Source organism: Rattus rattus, chromosome 4, assembly GCF_011064425.1.
Source record: "Rattus rattus isolate New Zealand chromosome 4, Rrattus_CSIRO_v1, whole genome shotgun sequence".
NCBI lineage: Eukaryota > Metazoa > Chordata > Mammalia > Rodentia > Muridae > Rattus > Rattus rattus.
This window is the reverse complement of record NC_046157.1, coordinates 142,195,869-142,220,206: the sequence shown is the minus strand read 5'-3', so window position 1 is coordinate 142,220,206 and position 24,338 is coordinate 142,195,869. Positions and strand designations below refer to the sequence as shown.

Sequence of the window (24,338 nt, the reverse complement as noted above, 5' to 3'; positions counted from 1 at the left end):
TTCCAAAGCAATTACATTTTCTAGAAACTCGGAGCAGTTAAGAGGATTGTTGTCTGCAATGAGGGATTGTTGCTGGATGGAACATGAAAATGTTTGAGCTTCATGTAAGAGAGTATTTGATTTCAATATTAAGGATGCACTAAATCTCCTGTGTTGTTTGTTTACGTACCTTCACTTGTGTTCATACTTATTGTCACCACAATGTTTAACTATTAGAGATTAGGGAATGTATCATCCAATACCCATATTTTTCATAATTGTCAATATCGTTTAGTTTACCTTTAAGATCTTTTTCAGCATGTTATTTTTATTTTATTGGCGATTTTATTTATTTACATTTCAAATGTTATCCCCCTGCCTAGTTAAACCCCCTATTACCTCCTCTATCCTCCATGCTTCTATCAAGGTGCTCACCTGCCCACCCCCTCCAGCCGGAATGCCCTAGTATTCCCCTACAATGGGTCATGTTATCCCAGACACCGACTTTCAAACGAATTGTGGTGAATGACATATGCTACACTAATTTACCTATTGTTTGTTAATAATGTCAGGTAAATGTCAAGTGGTTCACAGTTCTTTGCAACACACTAAGACCCTTTTATGAGAAAATAGAAATGGATCCTCTTATTCTTTAAAACTGTTTTTCTTTTCTTTATTTAATTTTTATTGAATATTTTCTTATTTGCATTTCAAATGTTATCCCCTTTCTTGATTTCCCTTCAGCAGCCCCCTATCCCACTCCTCCCTCCTCCTGCTACTAGGAGGGTGCTCCACCCCCTCATCTACTTCCTCCCTCCTCCCGCCCTGGCATCCCCTACACTGGGGCATCAGGCCTTCACCTTCAGTATTCAAGGGGTTTATTTTTGTTAACTCTTTGGGAAAATGTAAGTTGAAATGATAGAAGTGCATACTAATCAGATGGACAATTAGAAACTGTAACATAAAAAAAAAAAACCTCACTAAAACAAAATTCAAAGAGAGCTGTGGCTATGGAGCAAGTAACTTTCTTTATGCTCAGGGGAATAAAATTTGGTAAGATTGCTAGGCTAACATAGCAGTACCACTCAGTAGCTTAAATGAGAAAAAATGGATTCCTCGTTGATGCAGAGTTGAATACACCATGGTATCATGTATCAGTGAACGTGAGCATGGCAGATGAAAGTTGCAGATATAATGTCGAGAGGAAACAAGATGTTAAAATGATATGTGGGCTACTGGTATATGACAGTTCTTTGTCTCCCGATTACTATCAGTGTTTGGGACTTTGAAGTACAGCATATAGTCTTTATATATCAGAGAAGAAATTTGGTTTCCTACTATTCTTTGTGACTTAATTAGGATCAAAAGAAAACAATTGCTTAGGGAAAGTTCCTTACAGTCACTAAGAGGCAGAATGCACTCGTCCATTCCTTTTCACGAGTTCTTCAATATTGAGTAGTCCTTTTACTAGCTGAACACTCTTGTTTTGTTTTGTTTTGTTTTTATATTAAAGGGGCTTTGTAGAAAAAATATATACTGGAATCTAGCACCTGGATGATTGCATATTCTGTAATATCCTTGAACCACCTAACAAGAAAAATATATAAAATAAAAGCAAAACTGTCCCCTTTACCTCTAATCTATTACCAACTAATAGAATCTTAATGTAAATAGTTGAGACAAAAAAGCCTAAATGATACTGATGAGCAAACTATTATCTAAATAATTGTCAAGCTTAAAAGAGAAAGTGTTTAATTGGTACTATGTCTGTAGCATGCCCATTATAGAAGTTAGGGTTGTACCTTGAAATAATGAGACATACCATGCAGCTGGCAAGTTAAATTAGATTTTAAGGTTGTATCGCATTACCTAAATTCAATATTATTTCCTTCCAAACTCAATTATTTATACTTCAAAACTCAATGTTGGGAGAAGTACCTGTTTGTCATTCACCTACCAATCCGTCCATACTGTAGACACTCTTTTTATCTACCAATATCCTAGAGTATATCATTATTTTGATATGCAAGAAAGATTCATATGGCAGGTGGTATGATATGATAGGACCTGAGCTACAGAGGATCAGTGAGTATAAAATGAAAGCCTGTCAGGACCCTTCATCAGCATATAATGATGAATTAAATATGAAGAAATGAAGCAATGACTGATAGATCTTAATCTGTTCTGAAGATGAGTGTAGGAGATCAGAGAAAGATTTATAACAATCAGCTTCCTCATTCTGCCTGGTGAGTTTAGGGATACTGGAACGAATTTGGGTCACCAGGCTTGAGACCAAACACCTTTATCCAGAATCTCACATTTTTGGCATTCTCTTAGGAAATTAAACACAGAATGGTGTACTTCATGGTTCTTATTCTTGATGGGCCCACAGACATACAAGGAAGATAAGAAAAGTAGTCAAAAATAATAATGTGTGAAGTCATGTGCTGTCAGACGATAGCTAAAACAATTTTATGAAGGATGTCTGACCTCCAGATCCCCGAGTTCGAAGCACACCACTCCAAACAACTTGTACTTAAGCTGAAAGAATGAAAGGTCAGAATTGTTCTTACGTATTCTGAAGCATTGGGAATAAGGTAGAGTACTATGCAAACATAACTGAGTTCTGTTCAATGGAAGTCACGGTGTTTTTGCTTTTATTTTCTGTTATTATTTGCTTTTCAACCAATGGGCCTGGAAACTTCCTCGTTAAATTGCCCTGCCCTGCTTGAAAAACTATCCCCTGTTACTTTCTCACATTTGGTATTTGCATCCGTGAGCTTTTGACTCTGATCACCGAGCTGAAAGACGGAGGGTTACATCACTCATTTACATTATCACCCTCCACCCCCTCCCAGTACAAATGTGACATTTCAATTTTGCACACTTCAACTCTCCTTAAATCATCTGTATAAAAACTTCAAAGCTTGATTGATGATGAATGAGCCATTGTCTCCTCGAGCACCCGGCTCTCATTAGCCTTTAGAGTCTCAGCTTATTAATAATGAACCTTGAGGGCTGACCTGGCGGGGTAGCAGCAATTCCTTGTGCTCCCAGCTGAAAGGTCTGGGCTTAAGAAAGATACAGGAATCCATAGACCAAGTCCACTCCAGAGATGATGTATTGAGTATCACAGGTGGATGATGTGATCTATATTATTTCTGTATTATTATCTGCCAACAGACTTGTGTGGCTTAAGTTGATGACAGGGAGAAAGATCTATTGCTTTGTCTCTGAGAGAAAATCCCATAAAGGATTGTGTAGCTTCACTTTGAAAATGGCCTTTGTGTGTCTTGGAATTTTGACTTCTTGGTTGCATGTTTTATATGGAATAGATAATATAAGTCTAATATATCCAGTATTTAGATGTCTGCCCTGGAACAAGGCAAGTGTGAAGCATTTAACCTGTGTTTTCATGGTCGTTTGCATTCTACAGTTGACCTATATGGTGCACTCCTACAAAATGAGACATTTAGATACGCAGCCAGAGATTGATGGAAACTATTTCAGTCCTGTTTATTAGATTTTTATTATATCATCATGGTTAATAGTACTTTGAGGCATATTTACTACCAATTCCACTCTAGAGCCCAAGGAGTCATGAGTAACAGCATTTATAAAAGCTGTTCTCAAAAGAAGTTTCAGCCACTTTTTATATAGTAATTAGAAATAGTATATTGGGTTAGAAAAATACTTTCAGCTTTCTGAAACTACTGGGAGGTCACATTCATCAGTATTTTTAGTAAGGATGTCACCTCACAATTAGGCTATTTCATATAGGTCAAAGACAAATACAAGTATTATACCACAATTTCTTTGGAGAGAATATATTTGCAAAATGTCAATGATTCTATTAAAAGAAACGATCTGGCAATTCACTATAATAACTAGTTTCTGGGAAAGTTGAATATCAGAAGAATTTATTTAAATAACAAAAACATTACCTTTGTCAGACTCAGGAAAAGATATTTAAAGGCAAAGAGCGTTCAAATGGCCTTGTTGTAGGATATGAAAACACAAATTGCTTATGTTCTCTTTCAAATGTCTTATCTGCTCTTTGTAACTTCCTAAAAATAATTTCAGAAGCCTTATCAGGTAGACTCAGGATTGATTATTTCAGTATAACTTATGCTTTCCTATAGTATACACTATGGAATTTGTGTAAGTTTAAGGAAATTTGGATCAACTAGAATAACTCAAAATCGGCATTGTTTAAGTAGCTAATAACTGAGTTTGATGCACCGAATACGTTTTATTTTTATATCACTAAAATGTGTTTAAATAACTTGTAAAGATCAAACACACCACCTACAGTAATTTTGTATGTTATAAGTTGTGGACATTTTGTATAAGAAAATTTGTTTTATTTCAGTTAATAAGAATTTAATTATAAAATTATGTATTAATATTATATACGTGTCTTTAGATAACTTTACATGAAATAAATTTTACTAGCTGTAGAGTTTTAGCCTAATAAACATCTACTCTGTATATTCTTATAGCAGCACAAGAAGGCAGGGTATAATATTGACAGGCAAACAAGAAGTTCCTGATTTAAGCACAGGTCTAGAGAAGATGTCATATAAGCTGTTCAGGGGAAAAGCTAACTTTTGTCATTAATTTTACTTAGTCACAATGCAAATTAAAGAGAGATGCTACAGAAGAATTTTATTTATTAATGTTGGCATGAATCACACAGCTTACGTTGTTCACATAAGTAAAAGTTTTCATTGGACAAAGACTACCCAATGATAGATAATGCAAAGACAGTTAGGAACCATGTTTGTTAACTTCATGAAGCTTTGTATAGATATATTTAAGTTTACAATAGTTTTATATAGATATAGATATAGATATAGATACAGATAGATAGATAGATAGATAGATAGATGTGTTTAAGTTAAATTCCAATTTCCAGCATAATGTAAATTATTATTTACTTACTCTAAGTATAAACATATTCCATCTTTTATTTAACCTCCATGAGAAGTGCTGGAGACATAAATATATTTAAATGTTTAATAAGGTTTTTTAGTAACATGATATTTTATGTTTATAGAATGCCATATTTAATGTAACTTTAACACTTATTAATAAGAGTTGTGTCTTATGAAATTGTAGGAAATATTTTCATACAATATATTTAAAAGACTCATAGTAGTCCTTGCTCTGACCATTGATTAAATAACCAAGATTCTCCTTGTGCCATTCTTCATTTACTATGATATATTTTCACAACAGACTGTGAGTCCACTGGGATGCAACTACATTGATCTTCTTTACTGATATGACACTTTCGTCACTCCACTCTGCCTAAACTTACACCTCTTTGTCTGACTGTCCATCAAGTTTATTCATTGTCTTTCCTCTCTTCCTTTTGCATAGAAATGTTTTTATGTCTAGACTCTAAAAATTAATTGTTATTTTTATTTTATATTTTGAGAAAGGAAACTTTGATTATAAAACAGGTTTTGTTTTCTCCAAATACATGTTCAATAGAATGAATAAAAACATTACTGTTTTATAAGTTACTAAAGATAGACTTAAATATTATTTGCCCTATCTGTCACTAAGTTAAAACTTTCATAGTCAACCATAGTGCAAACATCCGGTTACTCTTTTGTTAATACATTCTTCTGGGTCAGAAACCATCCAATAGGAGTTACTTGAAAAATTAAAGTAATGAAGAATTTTCTCACAAGCAATCCTAAACTAATACCTTACATTTTTATAAAGTTGTAAAATCAGACAAAACAATAAAATATATTTTAAACAATTATGACATTATTGCTGAAAATCTCTTTGTAGACATGTTTTTAATATCTGACATTATTTGTTCATTACTACATTCCTACAAATGTCAATGGAAACCTGTTTTCAGACTGTGAGAATTTGATATTCAAAGTAGAGAGAGGTATACATCATAAAGAGTAAAGGCCATTTCAGAGAGAAACTGTTCAGCCTTCAAAGCTAGAAATGAATAACTCTCTCCTGACTAGAATTGCTGGGAGGAAATGGTTGTTTTCAGATCTTTCAAGGCTAAAATATCATCCAGATTGATCGTGATTCTATCTTAATTTGAAATTTTAATCTGTAAGCTTGTCTCTTTTCTGCATTGCTTTTTTAAGAAGCCAAGCTCTCCAATGTTTCTAAGAAACCAATGTAAATAGTAGTAGTTGATTCATTCTGCTGAAGAAGGAGATGTGATGAGATTATTATTCACCATAGTGCATACTGGGTATATTTGGGAATATTCTGATAGAAAGTAGGAAATGAAGAGTATGTTTATTCGATGTGAACAATTTGAATTAAAATATGATTCATGAAGAATACAGTTTCTTTTCATAATATTTGAATTGTAACCTCACTCTTTCTATCTTTTTTTGGTAGATTTTTTTCCAAATGTAGGCTGAAAAATAACCTTCATTTCCTGGAGAGCAGTTGGAATACTCTTTCTTTTAACCTAATGAAGAGTTATTCCTACAGGCTAAGAGTATCACCCAATGTCTCATGAGAAAGCTATTGGTATAAGACATGCACACATTGTCACTTAGTAACTTAATGCCAAACATTAATACAGAAATGATTTTCTATCTTCCTTACATCTCCCATCTGCTCTGAAGAAGAGTGGATGCTCAGTTCATGAAAAATAATGAACTAGGTGTTAGAAGAAGAACAATGATCTAATTTCTCTTTGTTTCTTTCTCCTTCTTTCACAAGAAGTGGAACCAACAGGCAGTGAAATGATTGATGATGAGAATGGGTCTCAGTTTGAAAGTGAAACTCTTTGAAAAATGCAAAATTATCTAGAGGATTTTATGCATGCAAAGATTCTTCGAATGGGCCACCAATTTTGCATCCTCAAATATTAATGCTGTTATGTATTCCCCAATCCCTTCATTTCATACAAGTTTAAGAAATCTCTTAAATATTTATCTTGGTCCACATACACAAATGGGAGAAAATAACAATATTAAAATTAGTTTAAAGAACTGCACAAGGGAGATGATTCTCAAGGATACATAGGAGCATGACTCTCGTTCCACAATACTATACTCTGACTGGTTGGGATTTATTGGGCAGTAGTAATTTCATAAATTGTTGTTTCTTTGGATTTTCAAAGTACCCAGTGAAGATTTTTTTGAACAAAGAAATAAATTTAAAATTTTAGATTTAGCAAATTTTAGTGGCAAATATTCATCACACAATGATTAATATCACAAATATTTTATACAAATACATTGTGTACTTTTGTTATCTTTATTTTTATTCTCCCTTAGGCTCTACCCATCTACTATTAATTCAGTCCCCATATCTCTTCCTCTTCATGCCCATTAATATTCTTGTCTTCCTATATAATATCTAAACTCCACATATAAGAAACAAATATTGGTATTTATGTTCTTGTATTTGACATTTCATTTAATATCATTGTCTGTAGTAACCCTTCAGGCAAATGCCATTTTATTACTCTTCATAGGTGAACAAAATACTATTTTGTATAAACAACAGATTTTCTCTATCCATTCATCTTTTGGCATATCTTTACCTAATCAGTATCAGTGTGTAATAGAAAATTGAGTCAATTGTAGCTTTCTTGGATTTTTGTCTCATACCTAGGTTCCAGTGCCAAAGAAAAATGACATAATATATTGATTTGTATTAATCTTCATGTTTGAAAATTTTCAGATGACATTGATAATATTTTCGATGGCAGATAATGTTTTGTAATAGAACATTTATTTAATTTTATTTATGATAATTAATAATATGTGAACTTTATTAAATGTCAATTTGTATTAGGTCTAAGAAAGACACTTTTGAAAATGTATCAAAAGGCTTGAGGATTTTTCAGCATCTATGGATAAGGAATGATATTTTTTGAAATTTATTTTACTGACTAATAAAAAACAAAATAACAAGAGTTTTATTAAATAATGCTAATTAATTCATATGCTGGTATAATACATTATCATTAAATTAAATAAAACAATAATTATCAAAAATAATAATTATCATTTATACTTAATGTATAATATTAAAACGAAGTAGCAGACTATAAAATATTATATATGATATATCACATTCATGGTAAAGTCTCAGAAACTAAAAATGTCTATCAAAATATTGAGGGTTTCTTTTTGTATGTTAAATTAATTATTGATTTTAGTGTGTAATTTTTAACCTAGTATTGATATATAAGTAAGCAGATAAATGAAAAGAAGAATCCTGGCTCCTACTCTGTCTAACATTGAAAAAAATGGAATGATACTTTTCTGTTAATAAACAAATTGATGGTTGGTTTTGTTTCCAATACAGAAATACTAAATGGTGGAGTCTATGTAGACCAGAACAAATTCCTATGTTATGCTGATACTATACACTGGCAAGATATTGTTCGGAATCCATGGCCTTCCAACATGACTCTGGTGTCAACAAATGGAAGCTCTGGATGTGAGTACCATTATCCCATCGTCCTTTTTATTTATTTATTCATTTATTTATTTGTGTGTTTCTATCTGTCTATATGTCTGTCTGCGTGTCACAGACACACATGCACAGAAGTCATGGGAATTGGTGGATTGAAATCAGGTCATTAACTTGAGGTCTAGCATCTACCTGACGAAGCATGTCAACAGTCCACATCACACTCTGTGATGTCTTAAAATAGTATTTTCCCCTGTGCCATAGTGAACGTCTTGTTCTGCATGCCCTAGTGATATTTTAACCTCTGAATCCATTCAAAAGCTCAGTAGGTTCTTCTTCAAGTTTTAGTCATACAGAAAATTTCTGACTAGCACCATTCTGTTAATTACTCTCTTTCAGAATTCTCTAACCTTCATTTCTCCATAATGCCCCATTGGTATTGTTTTATAACAATTCACAATAATATAGTACGAGTCATTATGGACTTCACATGTAAGAAACACTTCCACCTTCTTAGTTTTTAATCAAACATAAACTACTGAATTCTATCTTAATGGTTTTATGCTATTTTCACACGAGATGATTTATCAGATTAATAGTGTTTAATATGATGAAATGTTAAACAGTTTCTGAACTATCATTGAAACCCCTGCCAATGATTCTGCCTGGGATCTCTCTTTTTTATAAAGCAGCCTTTGTTGTCACACATTTATTAGTACTGACATTTGTATGAGAGCGGAATCTTTATGAAGTATTAACCTGGGTTTTAAATTTCTCATCTGTTACTTTATATTTCCCACCTGAAATCATAACTGTCTCCACACAATTCCATAATTATTTGCAATAGTGCTGATTGTGTTATGACGCTTTTATGGGAAACCAAACTCCAAGGGACAATTATTAAATTTCATGATGGCCATAATAACATAATGGGAAAATATGAATGCATTTGATCAAAACTGACAGCTGTGTTTTTAATAAAAGGCTAAAACCTTTTTTGTGAAAGTAGAATAACATAATTTTCTTGTCATCTTTAAACAGAAATTTGTATGAGATTCTTTCTTTGTAGTTTGCAAGTTACCTACCAGGTAAATTTTCATGGGAAAAAAATTTTTTTTCATTTTAAACCTGCTTGTGCTAACAACGGAAAAGATGTGGTTTAGAAACGACTACTGTTTTCTGGTGGCCCATAATGTGAGCATATTCAATAGGGAGGAGGTTGTATTGGTTGGATGAGAAAAAGGCTTTCTGCTTCTCAGATTCTCAGAATGACTGACTGGCCTTTAAGGCATAAATGAGATCGTATAAGAATAAAGCCCGAATTGGAAGCCAGAAAGAAATCATCCCACTGCCTTTACAGGGTTGAAGCAGAAAAGGTCTGTGGGGTGAGTCCACATTCACAGATGGTATCGCTTTGTGCTGTTGTTTTGGAGGGCTAATTTGGATGATTGTGCCTATAATTAGACAACAGTAACTAGACTTTTTTGTTTTGAATGTAAAATTTTCAGATGTCAAAATTAAAAATGCAGAAAGGGTTCATAATCAATGGTCCTTTACAAATTAGCCATTGATTGTTGTCAAAATATTATTACTTACATAGCTTTAGATGGAAAGTCATTCCATCTACATATATATGGATATGTATGATACATATATATATGGATATAGTTTGTGGTTTCTGTTTCACAATATAGTTGTAATAATTATGTAGTTTGATTTTTATGTTGATTCTTGTTAAAATTGTTTTAATAGGGGTTGGGGATTTAACTCAGTGGTAGAGCGCTTGCCTAGAAAGCTTAAGGCCCTGGGTTCGGTCCCCAGCTCTGAAAAAAAGAAAAGAAAAAAATTTTTAATAGATAATTAATAATAATGAATATATTACACTCATGGTCAAAGATTTTAAATTTTCTCTGATATAATTTTAGGGATCTGATGCCTCCTACTTAGGCCTATGGGCTTCAGTGCTTTACTTGTTCCGAGTCCTAATAATAATCACATTAGATTTCTTTTCATGAACTGCAACTCTGCCATTGTGAGTAGCATTAAATAAGACCAAATGGCTTAGTATTTTCAGTAACTTTGTGCCTGTTTTCCAGTGTTATAAACTGAGTTTTATAGTTGAGAAAGTAGTTCCTTTCTTCTTCTGCTTGATATAAAAGTTTTAATCGTAACTGAAGATAATTTATTGGGATCATATTCCAATAAATACGTTCTTCCTGAGGTTTGACTCCAAAGAAGAAGGGATGGTTCAACCTATGTATATCAACAAGGTTGTCCACCTCATGATAGTCTCTAACACAAAAATTATGTGATCATATCATTAAACTCAGAAAAAGCATTTGATGAAATCGAAAAACTCTTTTCTAATAAAGGACATGGAGGAGCTTGTGATGGGGGGCATACACCTCAACAAAATAAAATATACCAATGACAGAACTATACACAACACTGTGGGAGATGTGGAAAAACTCAAACTGTTTCCACTAATATCAGGACTCAGACAAGGACACTTTTCACTCCTACCAAATAATTCAAAATAGTGCATATAGTCTTAGATTGAGAAGAAAAAAGAAGGAACTAGAAGGGTATGCTAATGGGAAAGGGGTCTCTCTATGGGAGCAGACAGGATCTAAAGATGCCACATAAAGGTTTTTGAGTGGATAAATATTTTTAGCAAAGTAGAAATATACAGAATTTGGATATTAAACTACCAACTTTTCTCCATACCATTGACAGCCATACTGAAAAATAAAACAGGGAAACAATCCTTTCACAAACAAACAAAGCTATAATGTACAATAAAAACTCTAAGTAACCATTCAAGTGTTGAATTTGGGAAGATATCAAAGAATTAAAACAAAAAATTTCTCATTCTCATGAATTGATAAAATTAATATAGTAGAAATGATCACATTATCAAAAATAATCTATTCAACCTATGTAATCCCAGTTATTAGGCCTGTATTCAATATATAGAAAATAATAGAAACTTTTATATTGATTGTTCAAAAAATCCAAGGATTGTGAAAATAATCCTGAATACTCCCTAAAAGTTACTATTGAAAATATTTTGTTAAATATATCCTTAGGTATTCTTTTAGGTTTCACTAAATCATAATAAAAATTTGGAAAATATTTTAAAGAGAAACATGTTTGTTGTTGACATTCATTCGATATATAATTAAAATATAAAGGAAAGACCTATTATACCTGTTGAAACTTATAAAAAACCTTTAAAACCTATTAAAATGATACATATTTACTCGATGTACCATATATCTAAATTGTTTTCCAGAAGGAAAGACTAGCATAGCAAAGAACTGGAATGAGAGATTAGAAAATTTGTATATAGCACCATCTTCACAGACAGAATTTCGTAACTAAGCATTTCTTTAAATAAGATGTTCAAATAACATTAATTTTTGAGTTTTATTATTATATTTTTATTGACACTTATCTATGTAATAATTGGCCACTCCCTGTCTTGATCTAGAAGAGAATCAAATTTGAAAACAGAATTTAACTACATTTATTACAATTTGTAACACCTATGATATTAAAGCATTTATATGAAATAGATGTACTTTTTAAGATTGCATTTTGGCATACAGTTAATATGCAATCAAGGCAAGTATAGACAGGCCCAATTTATGTAAATTCATACATGCAATCAAATTACATGATTTTTGGAAATATTTTAAAGTCAGAACATAAATTAAGGGTAAATTGTAAGACACATTGGAAAGCCTAACTATATACAGAAAAGAGGTAGCCTTATGAAAACTACTGTAAAACAGATTTTTTATATAAATTTCATGAGGTAAAAACATTTTAATTCCCTAAAAATTTTTTTAATTCAATCCTAACAAAATACTCCTGAAAAAAAAAAACCTAGCATACAATGTAAGAATCTGATACCATAGAATACATCAGTGTCATGCGTCATCTCTACGGGTAATTAGAAACTGAAGCCTTAAGATAATACTATAGTGAAATAAAATATAAGATTAAATAAAAAATAACCTACCACCTCAAAGTTAAACAAGACTCAACAAGAGGAAATGAGTCCCAAAAAAGGCCCAAGTATAAGAGACTGACTGTTTCATACATTCAGGAACCCATAGTCTCTAGACTGCGAGACATATTATATATTGAGAGGTACTGAGGCAGCCCCCTGCAGGCCCTGTACACGCCATGCTGCCTCAGTCTCTATGAGCTCATAGGACCTTTCATCATGTTAATATGGAGGACCTTGTTTTCTCTGTGACCTTCATCTCCTCTGGTTTATACATGTTTTGCTTCCTCTTCCATGATATTTGCAGGGCTCAGAGGGGAAGGATTTGATGGACACACCCTATTGATGGCTGAGTGTTCGAAGGTCTGTCTCTCTGCAGACTGTATGACTATACTTCTCTGTTTGTGTTCCCATCTGCTGCAGGATGAATCTCTCTGGTGATAGCTGGCATGTATCTATATCAGAATATCATTTGGAGCCATTTTATCACTCCTTTTATTTTTTAGAACAATAGTAATTGAATTACCCTTGGTTCCTAGGTATCTATTCTCTTGTTTGTGGTCAGCTAATCAATATCTGATATGAGTAACATATTGTAGAGTGAGTCTTGAGTCATATCAGATATGGGTGGTTACTCCAACAAGCTTTGCACCACCAATGCCCTAGCATATCCTGCAGGAAGTACACCTTTATAGACACATGGTTTGTGGCTCACTTTGTCTTTTTATGTTTCTGCTGTGGGAGCATGCACAGCACCCTCCTGCCCTGAAGGAGTATGGGTGAAGGCTCTCTGTGTGCGCCAGCTCAACTTCTCTATTTTCAATGATTTGTGTAGGTATTGTGTGTTTGTGGAAAACAACCTCTTGTTTACAACAGCCTGGGCTTGGATGCTCCCGTGAAACCCTTTGGACAACAACACACTGAGATAGAACCCAATCCTGGTATTGGAAGCTTCATTTGTTGACCAGAGATGAGCAGTTGGGGATCTGTCTACTCTCTTAGAGACCTGGCTCTTTAAAGGAGAGACAGAAAGGGAGGAAATATAGATAGGAAGCAAGGTAAAGAGGAACCAAATAGGAGGGACAGAGAGAAAGGAAACCATAATCAAGATATAGTATGTGAGAAATGAATCTATTTTCACTAAAAGAGGGCAGAGAGAAAAGTATGTAACTGTGTATGAGTATAGTAATTAAAACTTTGAAAATAGTGATTGTGGCTTCCTGTTATTTTCATTGTTAGAGGTGAAATTATGTTTATGTGTCTCTCTTCCTTTGGTTTCATTGCAAGGAGATTACTTTCTTGCTTTTTCTAGGGTGTAGTTTCCCTCTGTGTGTTGGAGTTTCCCATCTATTATCCTTTGTAGGGCTGGATGTGTAGAAAGATATTGTATAAATTTGATTTTGTCATGGAATATCTTGGCTAAGAAGTACATGCTGACAGGAACTGTATATAGATGTCTTCTGAGAGACACAGCCAGAGCAGGTCAAATACAGAGGCGAATGCTAACAGCAAACCACTGAACTGAGAACGGGATACCCGTTGGAGGAATTAGAGAAAGGAGTGAAAGAGCTGAAGGGGCTTGCAACACCATAAGAACAACAATGCCAACCAACCAGAGCTCCCAGGGAGTAAACCACTACCAAAAGAGTATACATGGAGAGACCCATAGCTCCAGCTGCATATGTAGCAGAGGATGGCCTTGTTGGGCACCAATGGAAGGAGAAGCCCTTGGTCCTGCCAGGTTGAATCCACAGTGTAGGGGAATGTCGGAGGGAGAGGGAAGGGGATGTGGATGGGGAGGGGAACACCCTTATAGTAGAAGGGGACGAAGGTGGGATAGGAGGGCTTATATCCAGGAAACCAGGAAAGGGAATAACATTTGAAATGTAAATTTAAAAAAATCCAATTAAAAAAACATAAAAAACTTTGAAGATAGTAAAAAAAAATAAGATGAAAATATAAAAGATCAAAAATGGGGGCTGGAGAGATGGCTCAGTGGTTAAGAGCACTGACTGCTCTTCCAAAGATCCTCAGTTCAGATCCCAGCAACCACATGGTGGCTTACAACCATCTGTAATGAGATCTGATGCCCTCTTCTGGTGTGTCTGAACAGCTACAGTGTACTTACATATAAGAAATAAATAAATCTTAAAAAAAAAGATAAAAAATGTTGGAGAAATACCCATCTTCTTGGTAGAACTTAAGGTATTTTCCCATTCTGTAGCGAAAGCTACACTAAAGAGACAAACCCCTGCCCCAGAGTCAAATCTCTGAGATGTTCGATTTTACTGTTCAGGGTTTCACAATATACAGGTCAGTCTGCATAAATCCCAGGCAAGTGTATAACTAATTAAAGGTAAATAAAACTCAAACTATATAACAACAGCAACAAACGAAGTGAGGTCCGAAAACTGAAGGCATTTATCTCTACACCATAAAGAGAGGGTCCCAGGTTAGTGCCTCTCAGACTTAGCACTTGAGGATGTGATGAGGAGTAAATTAGTTCACATCTAGCTGGTGTTCTCTCGCTCCTTTCCTGGACACCAAAGTGAACTGATTGACCCCAAGAGCAGAATTTTACAAACAGATCCCGTTTGCATCTTCTGTGGTGACTTATTATCAGACAACATTTGAAGCAAAAAGTGTCTATGAATTAGAGAAGTATAATTACTTTCTGAATTCTACAAAGGTGTAATTTATTTCTTACCAGATCTCAAGTTCAATTCTTGTGGTTAGAACAAGGAAATCTGTTCTTTATTATGTAATGGAGACTTTACTTAGCTCATCTAAAAGTATATATATTGTCATAGTTTAACAAGTGTTTATTATAAATAATTATATGGGCATGAGCATAAAATATGTAAAATGTCTAAATTTCTTCAAATTTTTCTAATTTCTAATTTCATGATTCTCTGGATTTCCTTGGTATCTGTAATGCCTGCCTTTTCCTTTCTGGTTTTATTATTGTTATTTCCAGCTTTAATCCTTGGTGGATATGACATAGGGGATACTTTCATTACTGTTGTATTAAACTGGATATTCTCTGTGACTTTTAGTTAATTTTATAAGAGTTTGCCTCTCTTTTCATTTTCTCACAGAACCATCTGTTTGTTTCATTGATTATTTGTAGTGTTCCCTTTTCTTCTGTTTCATTGAGTTCAGCCCTCACTTTGAGAGCTTTCACGTGTGTTGTTAAGTTGTTTATGTTTTTCTAGGGTTTTCTGGTGTGCTGTTAAGTTGCTAATGTAAGATCTCTTCCTCCTCCTCCATGTCCACCAGCTATGTGTGACAGCAATCTGACCTTATCTTACTTCCAGGTTTCCCATCTGCAAATCCCCTATCCCATCCCCCCACCCCACCCCCATTGTGTCTATGAGGATGCTCCACAACCCACTCCTCCCCCACTCACCTCCCTAGCATTCCCTTACTCTGGGGCAAGGAGCCTTCACAGGACAAAGGGCCTCCCTCTCACTGATGCCAGATAAGGCCATCCATCCTCTGCTACATATGCAGGTGAAGCCATGGGTCCCTGGAAGCTCTGAGGGAGGGTCTGATTGGTTGATATTGTTGTTCTTCCTATGGGATGGCAAACCGCTTAAGCTCAGTCCTCCCCTCCATTGGGGACCCTGTTCTCAGTCCAGTGCTTGGCTGTGAGCATCCACCTTTGTATTTGTCAGGCTCTGGCACAGCCTCTCAGGAGACCCCTATATCAGGCTCCTGTCAGCAAGCACTTCTTCGCACAAGCAATAGTGTCTGGGTTTAGTGGCTGCATATGGATGGCTTCCCAGGTGGGTCAGTCTCTGAATGGCCTTTCCTTCAGTCTCTGCTCCACTCTTTGTCCCTGTATTTCCTTTAGACAGGAGCAATTCTGGGTAAATATTTTTGAGATGGGTGGATGCATCCAGTACAGAGTTACTCAGTTTCCATCAGTTTGTAAGCTTCCTCGTGTTGATATCCAGCCTTAATCCATGCTGGATTGATAGGAAGCAGGGAGTTATTTCAATTTTCTTGTATCTGTCCAGACTTGCCTCGTGTCTGCATACGTGGTCAGTTGCAGAGAAATTTCAATGAGGTGCTGAGAAGAAAAAATAATCTTTTGTGTTTGGGTAAAATGTGGAGGCTATCCTCAAGTGGATGGCAGACACAACAGACAATTTTTTATATTGTGTTCTCTATACTTACTGAAATCAGCAAGCTGTTGTACTCCAATTAGATTCCCACTGGTCCTCTCACAGAAATGAGAATATTTGTACAAATGTTCTGTAAATATCTGTTACGTTCATTTGGTATATAATGTATGTTAGCTCCAGCATTTCTGTTTAGTTTTTGTGTGGATGAACTGTCTACTGGGGAGAGTTGGGTAGTAAAGTCTCCTGCTATCAGTGTGTGAGAGTGACTATGGGACTTCAGCTATAGCAGTGAGTATAAAATAAAAAGAGAACTTAGAACACATCAAAACAATCGTCCATCATGATCCAGTAGGCTTTATCCCACTGATGCAGGTATAATTCAATAAGGGAAATCCATCAATGTAATCCACTATATAAACAAACTGGGAAAAAAAAGGATCATTTCATTAGATGCTGAGAAAGCATTTGACAAAATTCAACACCCCTTCATGACAAAAGTCCTGGAAAGATCAGGAATTCAAGGCCCATTCCTAATCATAGTAAAAGCATAATACAACAAACCAGTAGGCGACAATAAAATAAATGGAGAGAAACTTGAAGCAATCCCACTGAAACCAGGGAATAGACAAAGCTGTCCACTCTCTCCCTACTTAGTCAACATAGTACTCAAAGTCCTAGCCAGAGCAATCGGACAACGAAAGGAGGTTAAAGGGATACAAATTGAAAAGGAAGAAGTCAAAACATCACTATATGCGGATGATATGATAGTATGCTTAAGTGACCCCAAAAGTTCCACTAGAGAACTACTAAGCCTTAGCGAAGTGACTTGGTATAAAAGGCTTGGTATAAAATTAAGTCAAAAAAATCACTAGCCTTCTTCGACTCAAAGGATAAACAGTTTGAGAAAGAAATTAAGGAAATGATACTCTTCACAGTAGTCTCAAATAACATAAAATACCTCGGAGTGACTCTAACCAAGCAAGTGAAAGATCTGTATGACAAGAACTTCAAGTCTCAGAAGAAAGAAATTGAAGAAGATCTCAGAAGATCGAAAGACCTCCCATGCTTCTGGATTGGCAGGATTAATACAGTAAAAGGAGCCATTTTGCCAAAAGCAATCTACAGATTCAATGCAATCCACATCAACATTCTAACTCAATTCTTCATAGAGTTAGAAAGAGCAATATGCAAATTCATTTGAAGTAACAAAAACCCAGGATAGCAAAAACTACCCTGAACAAAAAAAGAACTGACTTCAAGCTGTATCACAGAGCAACAGTGATAAAAAATAAAAATAAATAAATAAATAAATAAATAAATAAATAAATAAATAAATAAATCCTGCATGGTATTGGTACAGAATAGGCAGGTAGATCAGGGGAATAGAATTGAAGACTCAGAAATGATCCCACACACCTATGGTCACTTGATATTTGACAAAGGAGCTAAAACCATGCAATGGAAAAAAAGATAGCATTTTCAACAAATGGTGCTGATTCAACTGGAGGTCAGCATGTAGAAGAATGCAAATCGATTCATTCGTATTACCCTGTACAAAGGTTAAGTCCAAATGGATCAAGGATCTCCACATAAAACCAGATACACTCAAACTAATAGAAGAAAAAGTGGGGAAGAGTCAAGATCAAATGGGCACTGGGGAAAATTTCCTAAACAAAACAACAATGCCGTATGCTCTAAGATCAAGAATCAACAAATGTGACCACATAAAACTTTAAAACTTCTGTAAGGCAAAGGATGCTGTCATTAGGACAAAATAGCAACCAACAGATTGGGAAGAGATCCTTACCAATCCTATAACTGATAAAGGGCTTATATCCAAAATATACAAAGAACTCAAGAAGTTAGACTCCAGAGTAAAAAAATGGGGTACAGAGCTAAACAAAGAATTCTCAGCTGAGAAATATCGAAGGGCTGTGAAGTACCTAAAGAAATGTCCAACATCCTTAGTCATCAGGGAAATGCAAATCAAAGCAACCATGAGATAGATTCAACTTCATAATAGTCAGAATGGCTAGGATCAAAAACTCAGGTGATAACAGATGCTGGTGAGGATGTGGAGAAAGAGGAACACTCCTCTGTTGTTGGTGGGACTACAAACTGGTACAACCACTCTGGAAACCAGTCTGGAGGTTCCTCAGAAAATTGGACATTGCACTACCTGAGGACCCAGCTATACCTCTCCTGAGTATAAACCCAAAAGATGCAACAAAGACACATGCTCCACTATGTTCATAGCAGCCTTATTTATAATAGCCAGGAGCTGAAGAGAATCCAGATGCCCTTCAATAAAGGAATGTATATAGAAAATGTGATACATCTACATAATGGAGTACTACTCAGCTATCAAAAACAATGACTTCATGAAATTCATAGGCAAATGGATTGAACTAGAGAATATCATCCTTAGTGAGGTAACCCAATCACAGAAAAACACACATGGTATGCACTCTCTGATAAGTGAGTATTAGCCCAAATGCTTGAATTACCCAAGATACCATCCACAGACTACATGAAGCTCAAAAAGAAGGAGGACCAAAATGTGGATATTTCACTCCTTATTAAAAGGGGGAACAAAAATATTCATAGGAGGCAATATGGAGGCAAAGTTTGGCCATTCAGAGCCTGCCCCACATAGGTATACAGCCACCAAAACTAGATAAGATTGATGAAACTAAGACGTACACGCTGACAGGAGCAGCAGCTGAGAGGTGCAGCAGAGCTTGTCAAATACAGAGGCGATTCCTAGCAGCAAAGCACTGAACTGAGAACAGGATGCCTGTTGGAGGAATTAGAGTAAGGATTGAAAGAGCTGAAGGAGATTGCAACCCCATAAGAACAACAATGCCAACCAACCAGAGCTCCCAGGGACTAAACCACTACCAAAAGACTACACATGGAGAGACCCATGGCTCCAGCTGCATATGTAGCAGACGATGGCCTTGTTGGGCACCAATGGAAGGAGAAGCCCTTGGGCCTGCCAAAGGCTGGACCCCCCAGTGTAGGAGAATGTCAGAGTGGACAGGAAGGGGGTGTGGATGGGGAGGGGAAGATCCTTATAGAAGAAGGGGAGTGAGATGGGATAAGGGGCTTATATCCGGGAAACCGGGAAAGGGAATAACATTTTATAATGTAAATAAAAAATATCCAATAAAAGAAACAAACCTCTTACGCTGGAACCTGATTAGGAAATCCTATTATGGAGCAGCGTGTATATTGAATTTGAACTCAGTATTTATACACCCTTTAATAATAAATATTAAGTATATTTAGGTATCTTTTCAACTTATTTATTTATTTATTCAAGTTAGTTATCTCTCAAATCTATTTTTAATTTTTTTCTTAATTCTTTTATTCATTTACATTTCAAATGATATTCCCCTTCCTGATTACCCCTCCACTAACCCCCCATCTCGCCCCTCCCCTTTTCCCCTATGAGAGTGCTCCTCCACCCACTCACCCACTCCTGCCTCACTTCTTTAGCATCCCCATAGCTGGGGCACCAAGCCTCCATAGAACCAAGGGCCTTCCCTTGCCTTGATGTCAGAATAAGCCATCCTCTGCTACATATGTAGCTGGAGCCATGGATCCCTCCATGTATACTCTTTGGGAGCTCTGAGGGGTTCTGTTAGTTGATATTGTTTTTCCTATAGGGTTACAATCCCCTTCAGCTCCTTTAATCCTTTCCTAGCTCTTATTTTGGGGTCCCTGGGCTCAGTCTAATAGTTGGGTGTGAGTATCTTCATCTGTATTGGTCAGGTGCTGATAAAACCTCTCAGGGAATGGCCATAGCAGGCTTCTGTCAACAAGCACTTCTTGGCATCAGCAATACTGGGGGGAAGGGGAGGTTGGTGTCTGCAGATGGGATGGGTCCCTAGGTGGGGCGATTTCTGTTTGGCCTTTCCTTCAGTCTTTGTTCTATTTTTTGTCCCTGTCATTCCTTTGAACAGGAACATTTCTGGATTAAAAATTTTGAGATGGGTGGGCGGCTCCATCCCTTTACTAGGGGTCGTGCCTATCTACTGGTGGTGGTCTCTACAGGTTGTATCCCTTTGTTGTGTATTTTGGCTAAAGTCATTACTGTTGTGACCCTTGCTTCCCTAGAGTCCAGGACTTACTAGTGGCTACCCCCAGTTCCCATTCCCTAGCGCTACATACCTCCATTCAATTTCCTGACCCTCTGTACTCTGTCCCTTCCAATTCCTGATCCTGCCCCCCTTTTCCCTCCCCCTCCTTTCTGCCTCTCAGGTCCCTTAATCATATTTTTTGTTTATTTGTTTGAAACAAAGTCTGATAGATCAGGTTAACCAGAAACTTGTGATTCTCCTGCATAGGAGAATGTCTTTATTGATTTTTTAATAATTTTCAAATGTCATACAATGACAAAATATTAAAGAAGTAATATTATCTGAATTGATTAAAAGTAAAATATCTTTTGTGATATTCTACTATTTGGTATTTTATATCTTCACAGAAAGATGCGATGTGTTCTTATATTTGTGAATATCCATATAATTCTAACTCTGGAAATACTAAGATTACAATAAAAATGATAGGTTAAGAAAAACAGTTAAATTTCTTAAACAATATCTACAGTCAGATGATTAAAGGTGGGAACATGGGAGGTGGTCCTTACTGGGGAAGGTGACACCAATTTTTTGTTTAGTGACAAAATAGTCAAACATGAAAACAAACATATAAATATATTGATATGTACTCAAGGTAAATTAAAAGTATGTATGTTTGTGTGTTTGTGTACATGTGTGTATGAACACATATGCATCCATGTGTGCATATGTGCATATGTGTTATAAAATGCATATATGCATGCAATAACAATTAATGAAAAGAGAAGACATGAATTAGAAAAGTAGGGCAGGGTATATGGTAGGGGTTGATTAGGAAACAGAAAGGATAACTGTTGTAATTAAAATACAATTTCCAAAAAAAAGGAGTTAAATTATTATAAAGCCAAAGACTCGTCATGAGAGGGCAAAGAAAACATTTTGATTCAAATTGGCTATTAATAAAGAAAGAGATTTATAAGGCAACACGGAGTTGATTGTTTTTTAAAGAAGCCCAGATTGCAGATAACACCTATTTGGTGTTCTCAGGCAACCATGTGAATTGGATGTCAGCTATGCGGCCTAGTCAGTGTTACCCTTGTGTGTCCTTTCTGGTTTGGTTAGAATGTGGGAAGAGCTGTGTCTGTCCCGCTCTGCAGCTGATCAGCACAGGTTTCATCACTGTGCCTGCCCATCTTTAATCAGTCAAAGAGACTTCAGGGAACTCAATTTCACAATGTGCTAGCATTTTCAGGTTTTTTATGTCCCTTCTCTATTAACTCTATTTTTTTTAATATTTCAGTAAAACTTTGCTGCCTAGTAAACAGGTTACATAGAATAAGAACATTTTAGAGAAGACATTCAAGTAGCCTCTTTTTAATGACATGCTGAAAGTTATGCACATGCCTTTCCTCTCTTATTTCCCTATTTTTTTTTTGCCTCTTCCTCGATCATTTTCTTCCTGGTACCTTCAGCAGAGATGGAGGGGAGCCTGCTGACTACCTCAGAGAGTAGACAGGGACTGTCCTATCTCCACAGGGACTCGGGTGGAGCTGAAATTGGAGATCAAGCTGCTGAGTCACTAAAGGAGCTTTTGCACCTAAATTGTTGTTAGCAGCTCTCTGCAGCTCTGATTTAATTCTCCTGCCTGGAAAGAGAAAGAAAGAAGAAATTGTGTTCTCTTTAGGGGTGATTCTTTTGCCAATTGAAGGCGCTCTTTTTAAGTAGTGAAGAAAAAAATGGAGAGGAAATTATGCAGTGACATTTCTCTTAAAGTTCTATTTAAAATACAAGTAAAAGAAATATATAAAAGAAGTATCAGGAATGAATCAAAACACACAAAAGAAAATCCATCTCAAAAGTAGGTCCTCTGATCTGCCACTCTTATTTTCCTACTTCTTCATGCTTTATTAAACATAGATTTTCATCTAGTATTTTGTTCAAAAACCTTTCTGTAGAATTAACTTGAGTGTTGTATGAAAGCAGAGAAGGCTAGAGTTCCTCTTAACAAGGACGGAAGGAGCCCTTGGGCCCGACAACACACATATAGTTAAGGCATTGCCTTTGTCTTCATGGTATATAGAATTAATTTGAAATTTGTAATATGAAGTAGAATATAGCAGTAAATTAGGCATCTAAATACATGACAGTGTATATTTTTCAGAGTTAAAAAAATGACTTTATAAGGAAAACCATTTCAATAAACATTAACAATTAACACGTCTACAGTTCTCAATTTCACTAAATCTCACCTAGTTCTTTGGAAATATCACCATTTATTTGTGATAGCATATAAACAGTGTAGACAGACTTCTACAGTCGTTGTCAACAGGGACCTGTCTACTTTGCTTCAGTGGGAAATATTAATATTAATTGATACCATTTAGTTCATCTCATGTTTATGAAACAGAAAATCAGTTAACCACCACCACAATCTATAACCAAATACACATGGAGTTTTTGGGACAGTGAACGATGTTGTAACAGGGACACATTTCTTTTTTTTTTTTTTTCTTTTTTTTGCCTTGAACCCAGGGCCTTGGGCTTCTCCACCACTTAGCTAAATCCCCAACCCCAGGGACACATTTCTAATGTTCTTCACATTCACATGTAGCCCTTTGTTTCTGGCCTGTTTTTTTGTTTTTGTTTTTGTTTTTTTTTCTCATTCATCACAAACATCACAGACTTTCGCAAAGGTTGCCAGACATCTTTTTCTAACTTTAGATAATCTATCTCTTAAGTGACTGGATAACTGTCTTTGTTCATTATCTCACTTTACAGTCTCAACTGATGATTAATTTCTCTGCCTCATAAAGTCCTCTAAATATCAGTTAGCACACAATCCCACCGTAAACTAGGTATTATGTTGGATAAAACTTGTTTTACTGTGTACATTTTAATGTCATTGGGGCAGTCACCCTTTCTTTAAGTAAAGAATGATTCTCTTCTTGGCTGTAGCACTAATTAAATGCTTGGTTATCTTGGTTGAGTATTTGGAACTTGAAGCATGTATCCCTGGGTTGACTCTCACATGTATCTCTTCTTGTTTGACAAAAGTTATTAAGCTTCTCTGGCCTAATCATTGCGATCTGCAGTAGTTTGTTCTTTTCGATGTTTTTATAAAAATTACAATTCCTGGAATCATGCTTTTATATTACAGACTGAAAACAGAAGGCATCTAAACTGTGATTTATCCCTTCACATATTAACTGATGATGATTTTAATATTATCTTTCAAATAATTACAAAGCCAAAGTTTCTATTTGTAAAACAAAAATTCAGGGATTAATTATGGGCAATTTGGTTTACATCTGTTTTTACATGATCTGTAATAGAATACCATAGGTATATAATCAGCTTGAGAAATAATCACTTGTCTTCTTTTTCTATAAACAATAACTCAATTTCTGGGTCTATCTAGCATTACAGCACTATGAAATACCACTGAAATAACTTGTTGATGGAATCAGATTTGTAATGTATTATTAATACATTATCCCTGGATTTCATGTGTATGAACTTTTCGTATATGAACTTCAAAGGTGATTTAATAAAAACATTCCCCGTGAAGACATTGTAGGTTTATTAGTTATTATAATTATCCCTGGTTCACTTTCTTTTAACCTCCATCAATTTTAAAATCACATTTTCATTCCTCAGGCTTGCAGTAGCCTTTTAGAAATGAAATGTGTTCATTAATTATGG

The 24,338-nt window shown here is 35.4% G+C and overlaps 1 protein-coding gene and 1 non-coding gene across 2 annotated transcripts in view; both read left to right on the top strand.

Annotated features, from left to right (window-relative positions):
- LOC116898533 (receptor tyrosine-protein kinase erbB-4-like) overlaps nt 1–8,830 on the top strand; it is a 171,654-nt gene extending 162,824 nt beyond the window's left edge. The window contains exon 3 of the mRNA XM_032899752.1: nt 8,299–8,830. Within this exon, the coding sequence (XP_032755643.1) occupies nt 8,299–8,579 (281 nt within the window). The 3' untranslated portion in view covers nt 8,580–8,830. The remainder of the gene's footprint in view (nt 1–8,298) is intronic.
- A 13,772-nt stretch (nt 8,831–22,602) lies between these two features.
- Nucleotides 22,603–22,734, top strand: LOC116899910. The gene has a single exon (XR_004387882.1). It is a non-coding gene; the product is annotated as a U6atac minor spliceosomal RNA (small nuclear RNA).
- The last annotated feature ends 1,604 nt before the right edge of the window (nt 22,735–24,338 follow it).